At 36.8% G+C, this 12788-nt stretch overlaps 1 protein-coding gene across 3 annotated transcripts in view; it reads left to right on the forward strand.

The window, feature by feature from the left end:
• ITGB1 (integrin subunit beta 1) overlaps nucleotides 1-12788 on the forward strand; it is a 47934-nt gene that overhangs the window by 17463 nt on the left and 17683 nt on the right. For all 3 annotated transcript variants that reach the window (XM_058681524.1, XM_058681525.1, XM_058681526.1), the window contains exons 2-7: nucleotides 627-693; nucleotides 3638-3723; nucleotides 6500-6722; nucleotides 8443-8613; nucleotides 9110-9348; nucleotides 12306-12461. In XM_058681524.1, the coding sequence (XP_058537507.1) occupies nucleotides 627-693; nucleotides 3638-3723; nucleotides 6500-6722; nucleotides 8443-8613; nucleotides 9110-9348; nucleotides 12306-12461 (942 nt within the window). The remainder of the gene's footprint in view (nucleotides 1-626; nucleotides 694-3637; nucleotides 3724-6499; nucleotides 6723-8442; nucleotides 8614-9109; nucleotides 9349-12305; nucleotides 12462-12788) is intronic.

A 12788-nucleotide genomic window follows, 5' to 3' on the forward strand; every position in this document is an offset into this window, starting at 1 on the left:
ATTTCACTAATCCCATACATAGAAGTTGATTTTATTTAAAAAGATAACTAATTCTAGGAGATCAGACTCAAAAATTAAGTCAGGCCTTCCTTGTATAGGATGTTGGTCTTAGCCTGAGGAGAAATGGAAATTATTGAAAAGTTGTAATCAAGGGGGTGAACCGTGAGGATTTCGACGGGTTCACTCAAAATTCAGTATTGAGGTAACGGAGGCATCTGGATGTGGCTGGCTGTGTGGCCCCCATAGGAGCCACAGAAGGTAATAGGCATAGAGAGAGATTCCGTGGAACAAAGACTGTTAAATAGCTTTTATGGTGTTAGCGAATACTTGGCACTTTTTTGAGCACTGTTAATTAGATGTTAAAATATATTTGATAGGGAGAAAGGCAAGAATGGATTCAGGGATCTGGCACGGAAACTATTGTAGAGTAAGTGAAAGATGAGATAACTGGGAAGGGGAGGTGGTGGGAAAAAAAGATATAAAGAAGGATGGCAGAAGAAATGGTCTGAGAGGTATTATGTTTATGAAATCAACAGAAGATAAGGTGACTGGGAATGTTTTGTGTTTAACGTGTTATCTTTTTTGTTATTTTCTTAATTTTTAGCCATGTACATTTTGTATTTCAGATGAATTTACAACTGATTTTCTGGATTGGACTGATCAGTTCAATTTGCTGTGTGTTTGGCCAAGCAGGTAAAAAAAAAAAAAAAAAAAAAAGTTTTCTGGTTATCTTTTCATTTCAGTGTCTTGTATTACTTCTTGACCACTTAGATTCCATCATGCTGCTCCTTCTGAAAGCCCTGCAGTGCCCCATCTCACTCAGGGTGACAGGCAGTGTTCTCACAGAGGCCTGCAAGGCCCTTCGGCATCCGGCTCCTCTCGCCGCTACCACCCAGAATAGAGATAAGGCCAGTTGGCTAAGGAAATGCCGAAGCGACAGGAATATAGTATGCTGCAGAAAGGTCTTTTAAGATTGTAACAGAGGTTTAAGTGAGCAGAGAGAAAGCAAAGGTGTGTAATGTATTAGAAGAAAATAAAGTAAATGTGTAGGATGATGGATTATGAACAAGCCATTACTATCACAACTGACGTTCTAGAAGATGTTCTCCCTCTTTGATCATAAAATCTTGGCAAAATGTTTATCTAGAAGATGAATAAAAAGTAAAGCTGAAAATGTATTTAATCCTCTTACAAACCATGGTGCACCCACCTCTGGAATAATGGATGTGTAGTTCCCTCCTCCAAATCTCAAAACATACATTACATGTGACATTTATTTGATCTCAGGACAGGAAGGAGTTACTACATGGAAAAATGAAGGAAGAAACTTTAAAGGAAATTATTGATAATGTTGATTTACTTAAAACCAACAACAACATAAAATCTCAAAGTGTGTAGATGTCAGAACACCATCAGCTTCTCAACAAGATGAGAAACTCAATAAAGGTTTAATTTCTTTAGCATGTATAGAGACCTAATAAAAACAGATGAATGCCATAGAGGAATCATTTGCAAACAAAATTTACAAAACAAATGGTCAGTAAAATATGGTAAGAATGAAACCTTAAATAAGTGACAAGTGAATTGATACTCTAATTTATATGGGTTAAATGAGTAAAAGATTTTTTATATTAAGTACTTGGAGGCGCCTGGGTGGTTCAGTCGGTTGAGCAGCCGACTTCGGCTCAAGTCATGATCTTTTGGTTCATGAGTTCGAGTCTCTCATCAGGCTTTTTGATGACAGCTTGGAGCCTGGAGCTTGCTTCAGATTCTGTGTCTCCTCTTTCTGCTCCTCCCTGCTCCTGCACACTCTTTCTCTCTGTCTCTGAAAAACATAAGTAAACATTAAAAACAATTTTTTAAAAAAGTACTTGGTGCTTGCTGAAGGTTTGGTGAACATGGTATTTTGTATACTGTTTGTGGGATTATAAATTTAAATATTACTTTTGGATAGAAGTTAGTGTATATTAAGAATGTTAGGGGCGCCTGCGTGGCTCAGTCGGTTGAGTGGCCGACTTCGGCTCAGGTCATGATCTCGCGGTCCAGTCCGTGAGTTCGGGCCCCGCGTTGGGCTCTGTGCTGACAGCTCAGAGCCTGGAGCCTGTTTTAGATTCTGTGTCTCCCTCTCTCTGACCCTCCCCATTCATGCTCTGTCTCTCTCTGTCTCAAAATAAATAAACGTTAAAAAAAAAAATTTTTTTTTTTAAAAAAAGAATATTAAAAACATTAATAGTTTTCCACTCAGTGTTTCTATTGTTTTTCATCTGTGATAAGGAAATCATTAGAGTTTTACATTGTGAGAATGGTCACCACAGTGGGTACATATATGTGTGTGCATGTATGTTTATATTTGTGTTTGGAGAATTTGTGTGTGCACGTGAGCAAGTGTGTGAATGATGCACTTATGCAATTGAAAAAAATCTAAATTTGCCCAACATTAAATAGGGTACATTAATATAATGTAATATATAACCATTAAAAGGCATATTTTTGAAGATTCTTTTTTTTTAAGTTTAATTATTTTGAGAGAGAACATGAGTACCTGAGCGGGGTAGAAGCAGAGAGAGAGGAGAGAGAGAATCCCAAGCAGGCCCCATGCTGTCAGTGCAGAGCCCATCATAGGGCTCAATCTTATGAACTATGAGATCATGACCTGAGCCAAAATCAACAGTTGGACACTTAACCGACTGAGCCACCCAGGCTTCCAGTTCCAAAGAACTGGAAATGAAACAGGATAAAGTATAAAAAGTAGTATGCAAAATATATATTCTCTATATAAATAATGTCTCTATGTGTGGTTCCTTGCTATTTTTTTTTTAAATCTGTCTTTATAGAAAAAAGACTGGAAAGAAATATACAAAAGTGTTAACAGTAGTTATCTCTTAGGGAGTGGATTATGGGTGATTTTTTTGTTTTTTATGCTTTTATATATTTTCCAAATTTTCTATTATGGGTATATGCTAGGTTTATAATTAGAGAATACACATTGGAGACAGACCATGTTAGTGCTTTACCACATGAAAGGCATGCTGATCCTTAGGTAGGTTCAAAGAAATGTGAGACATACTTTGGACATAGAGCTTGAAAAATCATGAGATTGTGGACTGGATGAATTGGGCTTTTCAAGTATTTACATACTAAAAATAAAAGGAAAGCAGTTGCAGATGCTTCTGGAGGTATGGATATGGTAGTATGAGTTAATTGAAAATAAATAATATTTTACCCAGTTGTAAGAAAACTGACAATTACGACCATCAAACAGTAGATCCTGAAATTATGCCTTTGAGGAAAAGAATAAGCGTATAGATTACTGGTACGTAGTCTGCTATAGAAGACAAGAAAAAGATCACTATTTTTTCATGGGTCTCTATGCCAAGGTAATCTGAAATCACCAGTCTTTGGAGTACATCTGGATCAGTTCAGTAACTATTATGTAACATAACGTAATGTAACGTAACATGATGTGATATGATATGATATAATATAATATAATATATAGTATTATAATATGTAACAATATATGACATATTTTGTTATTCATATTTAACGTTTATATATGTTGCATTTTAATCATTTTTCATTATTTTCTCTCTTGAAACTTCAAGTAAAGTTGTCTGTTCTTTGTTTCTCCTGACAGATGAAAATAGATGTTTAAAAGCAAATGCCAAATCCTGTGGAGAATGTATACAAGCAGGGCCAAATTGTGGATGGTGTGTAAATTCAGTAAGTAAGATTGCTCAAGGCATTTACTCTCTAGTCATTTACTGTTGCCCAATTTTGTACCCTTACGAAATGTTAGATATGATTTTCAGTTAAATCAGTGTTTATCGAATAAGTATCAATTCTGTGTCTAACACTATGTGATGGTCTGGAGGTGTGCTATTTAAACACAGTAGCCACTAGGCACATGTAGCTATTGAGCACTTTAAATATGCTCCAAGATGTTCCAAATTGAGAATTACTGTAAGCCCCAGATACATCCCAAAGTTTGAAGACTTAATGATTAAAAAAATCATTAATAATGTTGAAATGATAATATTTTGTATATATTGTTAAAATTAGTTTCCTGTTTCATTTTATTTTTTCTTTTTGTGTGGCTACTAGATAATTTTAAAGTACATTGGTAGCTCGCCTTTGTGGCATGCATTATATTTCTGTTGAATAGCCTCCCATAAATCCCTAGCCATTTAATTTGACTGTTGTAGATTTTTCTCTTTTTTTGACAGGAGAGGTAGAAATTAACCTTCCTAATTATATTTGAGTTAAAACTAAGATAGAATTGATTTGCAGCCTAATAAAAGCCCATTGAGATTAGGGTTTAAATTTTATTCAGTGGTCATCTCTGTACATTGCTTACTTGATACCTTTCACAAAGCTTACTAATGTTAAATGAAAAAGTAAATATGAATGAATGAATCAAAACAGAATAAAGGGAAGTCATTTTGAGGATTTATAATTTATTCACAGGGTAAATAATATCAGAAGGTCAAAGGTTAATTGCTTGATTTTAGTCAGACATTTGACCCCACACATTTCAACTGCTTGTTTGTAGCTGTACGTAACTGGTCAAATATCAGATATTTTGTATGGTTTAACCATATGAAAGGGAAAATCAGAGGTTTTTGTTTTGTTATTTCAAAGTTTTCCTAGTGACACTTTCTGTTCTCATAAAAATGGTATTCTGGAATTCAGTTGGAGACAGTGGAAGAAATAGGGAGTGCTCTGAGTTTTGTCTCAGGCAAGGCTTACTTGCCAAACTGTTCTTAAGCCTTTGATATTTGTGGCATAATTCTTAAATTATTAAAGGGTATTTCAGAATGTGTTTAGTGAAACTTTGAGTGTTACAGTCTTAAGTTTTCCACGCTAGGCTCCTGTGCTTTGGTAGTATTTTAGGTTTGATAATACAAGAAAGTAGTTCAGCTTTGAATTATCTGACCTTTGGTATTCCCTTCCAGGTGTTTTTCTAGTTACATAAATGCTCTTTATGTAACCGATCAAAAAAAGTAACTGATCAAAACCATTATATATTCTTTGTATTTAAATATCCTCATTACACAGCACTGTGAAATTTGTAGATAGTAAACAAATACCATATGAAATTGAAGATAAAGTGACCCAAAATAAAAGGCATTTCCTCATTTTCCCAGTGTCAAAATTAAAAAACAAAAAAAGCAAACAACTCTGGCCTAGTACAACTATATACAATTTTTAGGGATATATGTGAAATACTCAAATGTCTATTATAATAATTGATTGTTATAGGTACACATTTTGAAGTGACACATACCCACCTATACACTAAGGTCATTGTTTTTCTCCTCAGATTTCATGAAAAATTTTTATTCAGAGATTTTACGTGCATCTTAACAGCAGTGTTTTTGCTTTCACTGAGATACTTCTTCAGTCATCTGATAATATTTTTATTTCCATCTAATTTGTTTGAGGTATAACACATTTTGAGGTCATATCACTACTGGAAATTTTACCCCAAGCCACAAGTACCATTTATATACCATTCAGACCTTTTTTATTTTTATTCTTTTAAAATGCACTCTGTGGATATATATTCATGACCTTGTCAGGTAATCAAATTTTACTGCGATTATTGTTTTGTATTGTCACATAATCACCACCGTGATTATTGTTTTTAAAAATAAATTTTAAAAGACTTATTTAACATACTAGCCAATACTTGAAATTTTTTCAAACCTCTAGGAATACTTACTAATTCTGTGTTAAGTTTCTTGGTCTCCTTTTTAAAAATTGTATCATTAATTGAGACATCTTCAGGCTAATGAGAGACTTATATAAGATTTTTCTAAGGGAAATTTTGGGAAAAAAATACTTGTCCAGTAGTTGGGTATATACATTATTAGTGGCCATTAAGCATTCTGAATAAGTGATTTCACTGAAGAAATTCCTTTGATTAAATACTTATAATTTGAAAGTGGGACAGTTAAAATGTACATTTAGGTCAGTCCTAAATATTACCAAAGTAATAAATTATTAATAATATATTAACAAAGGTATTACTTTTCTAGAGAATGAGTTCGTTTGTTTTTATTTTTGTTTTTATTTTTATTTTTTTTAAATTTTTTTTTCAACGTTTTTTATTTATTTTTGGGACAGAGAGAGACAGAGCATGAACGGGGGAGGGGCAGAGAGAGAGGGAAACACAGAATCGGAAACAGGCTCCAGGCTCTGAGCCATCAGCCCAGAGCCCGACGCGGGGCTCGAACTCACGGACCGCGAGATCGTGACCTGGCTGAAGTCGGACGCTTAACCGACTGCGCCACCCAGGCGCCCCAAGTTCGTTTGTTTTTAAACAAGAGCATATGATTTGGGTGAAGAGGGTATTTTGTTTAAAAACCAAAAATGAAGTATGTTAGTTGTGTCACTTGATTTTTGCATTTAAATATTGCATGTTTGCAATTATGATTAAACAGAATGTTTGACTATTATACTTACTATTTATACCTATATTTTGTATGTCACTTAGACATTTTTACAAGAAGGAATGCCTACGTCTGCGCGATGCGATGATTTAGAAGCTTTGAAAAAGAAGGGTTGCCATCCAGATGACATAGAAAATCCCAGAGGCTCCAAAGATGTAAAGAAAAATAAAAATGTAACGAACCGTAGTAAGGGAACGGCAGAGAAGCTCCAGCCAGAAGATATTACTCAAATCCAGCCTCAGCAGTTGGTTTTGCAGTTGCGATCAGGTACAGAAATCTAATTGCATGAATACCTTTATTTCAACAGGAGCTTTTTGACAACTTTATATTTTCCATCAAGGGGTTTTCACATACGGACTGGTACTCACATAGAAATGTGGAATGTGTCAAACTTTAGAAATTTGTAGCAGACATAGCATTCTGCAAGTCACATATATTTGAAATAATAAAGGTTGCCTCCTGTTCAAAGCAAATTCTGTTAAAGAGTCAGAAAGTATTATATTTAATGGGTTTTAAAAATAAAAGTATCCATCCTGAGGTATAATTACTTAATATACAGACAACATTCTAACCTGTGTTTTTCCTTGTATTTGTTTAATGTTGTGAAAATAGTAAGTTTTTATGAGAATCTGTGGCAGTCCTGCATCTGAAAAAAGAAAGAAGAAAACAAGCCTTCTTCCTCCACTTCCCAGTTTCCATCCCTTTTCTCTCAACAGAATGGTGCACACTTGTGGTCTCCATGACTTCCCCTCTTGAGCACTTTTCAGTCTGCTTCTCTACCTGTTTTGGCAAAGCTCTACCATCACTTTGAACCACCAAACCTAGTGGATCCCTGTCAGGGCCTTTTTTCTTCTTTTAACCTTTCTGTACCGTTCCTTGAAACTTCTTGAAATGCTCTCCTCTTGGCTTCAGCAGTAGCACTCCTAGTTTTTATCTCTTAACATTACTTTCCAGTCTCCTTTTTGTGTCTTTTTTCTTCCTTCCTCTTTGTAGTGCAGTTAATTGTTGCTTTTCCCTCGTAATTTTAAAGCCATTTGTGTGCTGTAACACAGCCTTTCTCCTAAGCCCCAAACACATTTACTCAGCTGCCTACTAGAAATCTGTATAGAGAACATCCACAAGTTAACAAGCGATGAGTTTTCACCCAAACCTCCTCTTTCTTCTGTGTTTTCTAAATGAATTTTACCTTCTGCCTCTTTTATCCCTCCCCTCTTCTTCTTCCTCATGGTTTCAGTTCAGATCTTCATGTCTTCCTCAAGGATTTTTGCAGTAGTTTCTTAACAAGGCTCTTTGTCTCTACAGTTCATTTTTAAAACTTTTTTTTTTGCCACGTTTTCTGAAGTAAAAATTAGACGATGTTTACTTAACATATAAACAGAGTACAGAATGTCTTACAACTTCACCCTCTAGAAGTCAGGTATACTCTCTAATGTGCCCTGCCTTACCCACCCCAGTCTAATTTATGCAGTTTCATCTATCTCTTGTCCTTGGTCATAGTTATAAATCTACTGTTTGTCTGTCTTGCCCATGGGAGTATTGTCTTTTTCATCTTGAATGCCCAGTGCTTAGCATGGTAAGTATTTGTTGAATGAAATGGAGTATACACTCATTTAGTTAACCAGTGAAATTCCCAGGTTTTTGTAAAGATTATGGCAGTGGGGTGTCTGGGTGGCTCAGTTGGTTGAGCTTCCGACTTCGGCTCAGGTCATGGTCTCATGGCTTGTGAGTTCGCGCCCTGCGTTGGGTTCTGTGCTGACAGCTCGGAGCCTGGAGCCTGCTTTGGATTCTGTGTCTCCCTCTCTCTCTGCCCTTCCCCTGCTCATGCTCTCTCTCTCTCTCTCAAAAATAAAATAAACATTTAAAAAAAAAGATTATGGCAGTAATACATTTCATTTTATAGTGTTTATTTTTTGAATCCAATTTGGTTTTTCTCATTTGCTTTTGATTGCTGGAAACTAACTTCATTTTCTAATCTCTGTTTAATTAGGGGAGCCGCAGACATTTACATTAAAATTCAAGAGAGCTGAAGACTATCCTATTGATCTCTACTACCTTATGGATCTCTCCTACTCTATGAAAGACGATTTGGAGAATGTCAAAAGTCTTGGAACAGATCTGATGAATGAAATGAGAAGGATTACTTCAGATTTCCGGATTGGTAGGGATATCAAGAAAACTAATAATTTTCATTTGTCTAAGTCTTGGCAATTTTGTTCTTCATCACATACTTACGAAATAAACAGGCCAGTTTTTAGCCTTTTCTTTCTGAGAGGAAACCTATTCCTGTCACATATCTAGTAATCTTTGTCCCTCTGTTACTTTATGCTACCATGTTACTTAACACACATCATACCACCATAGATAATGAAACAGGGACTTATTCCATTCATGTGTTGTGTTATAAACATGTTGAGTACTCAAATTCTAATTCGTTACTAATTAATGACTACACCTGTCAGTACAACCTAATCTCATTTTACACCTGGATTTTTTGTGTTAGAATGATCTCCTTTCCAAACTTTATTATTAAAATCTTATTTCTCATTAAAGAAAAAGGTTGACTTCTATGTGGTAACATACTTTATTCTTTTTAATGCAAGTTCATGTCTGTCCATCCATCTATCCTTCTCTCTACATGCATTTTTCCTTCACAGGATTTGGCTCATTTGTGGAGAAGACCGTGATGCCTTACATTAGTACAACGCCAGCCAAGCTCAGGAACCCTTGCACAAGTGAACAAAACTGCACCAGCCCATTTAGCTACAAAAATGTGCTCAGTCTTACTGATAAAGGGGAAGTATTTAATGAACTTGTTGGTAAACAGCGCATATCTGGAAATTTGGATTCTCCAGAAGGTGGCTTCGATGCAATCATGCAAGTTGCAGTTTGCGGAGTAAGTGCATTCATTCCTACAAAGGGCTATTGTATGAATTTTAGGTGTGATTTTACTCTCAGTACAGAAACATTACCTACTTACCAAATCATCCTTCATTATCCCAGAGAAGTACAGAATTGGATCCCTTAAATTCCCTCCAGCTACACAAGTGTTTTGTAAAAGCATATTTAATCATTACGTCCTTATTTCAACCAGGCAATTACTTCTTTTATACGGGATTTTAAAAGCCAGAATGCTCACCATTTGAAACAGTGGGGCAGTTTAGCTATGCTTGGCTAGCATTCTAGGTGTTTAGAAGAGGCACAGGTGTCCTGACTTTCTGGCTTGTGCCAGAGATGGAATTGATCTTGTCCAAGGTATCACCAGGAGAATTAAAAGAGCTCAAATGGAATTGTATCTCCGATACCATTTTCCTTTGATCAGTTTTCTTCTCATTGTCTTTGAAAGATGTCTTCCTGTGTCTTAGTAATTCAAAAAGAACTTTTTAAATTCTGCTTTGTAATCTATATGAACATATATATTTTGAGAAGCCTACAATATTACTAATTGTATTTATTTTTTAAATTTATTTTTGAGACAGAGAACACATGATGGGGGGAGACAGAGAGAATCTTAAGCAGTTCCCATGCTCAGCTGGAACCCACTGTGGGGTTCAATCCCACAACTGTGAGATCCTGTGAGCCAAAATCAAGAGTGAATAGGACGTTTAACTGACTGAGCCACCCAGGCGCCCTTATTAATAATTTTAATTGTAAGGTTTTTAGTAAGCTCATCTCCATTAGACTAGTGATAGAATTCTATGACCCATTTAGCAGCTGAAGATTTTGAGATGACATTTTCATGACATGGCTGAAGCTGAAACCAGTAAGCATTGTGAGGTATTAAATAAGATTTGTCTTAAGACCTACTTCTGTCTCATTTTTCCTCTTTTTTTTCCTTATGGTACCCTGTTCCCTAGAACACTCATATGTTCCCTGTTCCTTGATTCCTGAAGCTTCCTAATGGTTTTCAACCAGTTTTTGCTAAGGTGCTATATCTTATATCCAAGATATCCAAGATAATGATATGGTGTAGCAGTATGGTATAGTGTTTAAGAGAATAGACTGTTAGAACGTGGTTTCACATTTTCCCATGGCTACTGATGCTAGACAATTTACTTAGCCACACTCGAGGACTGTATCCTTCTCAGTATGAAGGGACAATAGTAGATATACCTGATAGGACTGTTAGGAAATACAAATACAGTAATCCATATAAAGTGGCAGTAAGCACTCAGCAAATATTAAGTACTATATTGTTGTTACTTTTGATTTCTCCCTGGGACAGTTGTAATTTAAAGATAGTCTCGGCTTTTATTTATTTATTTATTTTTTTAAACGTTTTATTCATTTTTGAGACAGGGAGAGACAGAGCATGAACAGGGGAGGGTCAGAGAGAGGGAGACACAGAATCCGAAACAGGCTCCAGGCTCCGAGCTGTCAGCCCAGAGCCCGTCGCGGGGCTCGAACTCACGGACCGCGAGATCATGACCTGAGCCAAAGTCGGCCGCTTAACCGACTGAGCCACCCAGGCGCCCCTAGTCTCGGCTTTTAAAGGGGAAGAAAGATTAATATTCCAGGTAGTGCCTAGCCTGCCACCCTTTGTCACATTTATTTGTGATCCTGTTGGCAGCTCCCTGTGAAGAGAACATTCTTTGGGCTGCCTCCAGCTGTGCCTCAGCCTGTGGGATTAGAGCAAGCCATAGCATCCATGGCCTCTACTGTCTTTCCATGGTTATCATGCTGACTGAGAGTAACTGTTCCACCTACTTCCCTAGATGCAAGAGACACTTGGATTGCCAGCATTAGTAAACTGAATTCATATCTTCAAGGAATTTACAGCTTTATGAGGATATATACAAGATGTATTGAGTAAATTTAGGCAAATGTAATTACAAATTTACCATAGAAGAGGATTTCATTGCTACTTTTTTTAAATTTTATTTTTTAAGTAATCTCTACACTCCGCATGGGGCTCGAACTTACAACCCTGAGATCAAGAGTTGTACACTCCACAGGCTGAGCCAGCCAGGTGCCCCTTTATTGCTACTTTAAATTCTTTGTTGAATAAAGAAGAGAATAAAATAAATGAACAAATAGTACTTATGAGGTAGACTGGATGGAATTAGGTAGGGCAGGTGTTTGGAGAAGATGATTTCTTCTGTAGTTAAAAAAAGGAAGGCCTAATACAGAGGGCTGATAAAGGAGGCATATACTGTAGAAGGTGGGAGCAAGGATGGAAGGATGGATGAGAACAAGGCAGCAGCAGTAGGTAAAGGACGGAATGGGCTGAGACATTTCTGTTTCCCCAGCAAATATTCATTAGGTACCTACTGTGTGCTGGGCCCTGTGCTTGCTACTGGAGAAGCAGATGTGCTCCCTGCGCACCCCCCCCCACCCACCATAGAGTTAGCCTACCTTCTAGTGGGGAAGGGAGACGTTGATTTTAAAAGATACAGTTTTTTATTTTTATTATTTTTTAAATATTTATTTATTTTGAGAGAGCATGCACAAGTTGGGGAGGGGCAAAGAGAGAGAATCCCAAGTAGGCTCCACACTGTCAGTACAGAGCCCGATGCAGGGCTTGATCCCACGAACTGTGAGATCATGACCTGAGCCAAAATCAAGAGTCAGATGCTTAACTGACTGAGCCATCCAGACGCCCCAAAGATAGTTTTCAAAAACTAGCTGAGAGAAATGGGCAACCAGGCAAGACATAGTTTTCCAATGGGGTGGAGGAGCCTTAATGCGTGGGCTCTGTGCATTTATTGGCGAGAGTATTAGCACTGCAAAAAAAAGAAGCTAAAAAGATACAGAATTAGGTTAAAAGTACAATGGCAGCCTATATGAGGGTTAAAGATTTATTTGCAGTGATCGTGGATAGTATTTTTAAATTGAAATCATTTTCTTTTCAAGTCATTGATTGGCTGGAGGAATGTTACACGGCTGCTGGTGTTTTCCACGGATGCTGGGTTTCACTTTGCTGGAGATGGGAAACTTGGTGGCATTGTTTTACCCAATGATGGACAGTGTCACCTGGAAAATGATGTGTACACAATGAGCCATTATTATGTAAGTGCTGAATTCCTTATACATTGAATGAACTCATGTGGAATTTTAGTGTTTAATACTAAGAGTATTGTGGGTGATTAAGCTTGTAGGTTTTACTAGGTTTGGGGGTTTGTTATTTTGGTAAGTGTGGGCTCTAACCTAATGTGCAAGGAAGCTAGTGTTGCTGTTCTGAAGATGTGGCTTTGTGCTTGCTTCCTGCTGCTGAGCCAAGGGCCTCCACCTGTGAAAGGAGCTGCTTGAACACTATTTTTTTTTTTCCATGCCTCAACCTGTCGCTGTGGCTTTTCTCACTTGCTCATATCATTTGGTAGCAAAGTTGATATTATT

The sequence above is a fragment of the Neofelis nebulosa genome, chromosome 8 (genome assembly GCF_028018385.1).
Source record: "Neofelis nebulosa isolate mNeoNeb1 chromosome 8, mNeoNeb1.pri, whole genome shotgun sequence".
Classification (NCBI taxonomy): Eukaryota; Metazoa; Chordata; class Mammalia; order Carnivora; family Felidae; genus Neofelis; species Neofelis nebulosa.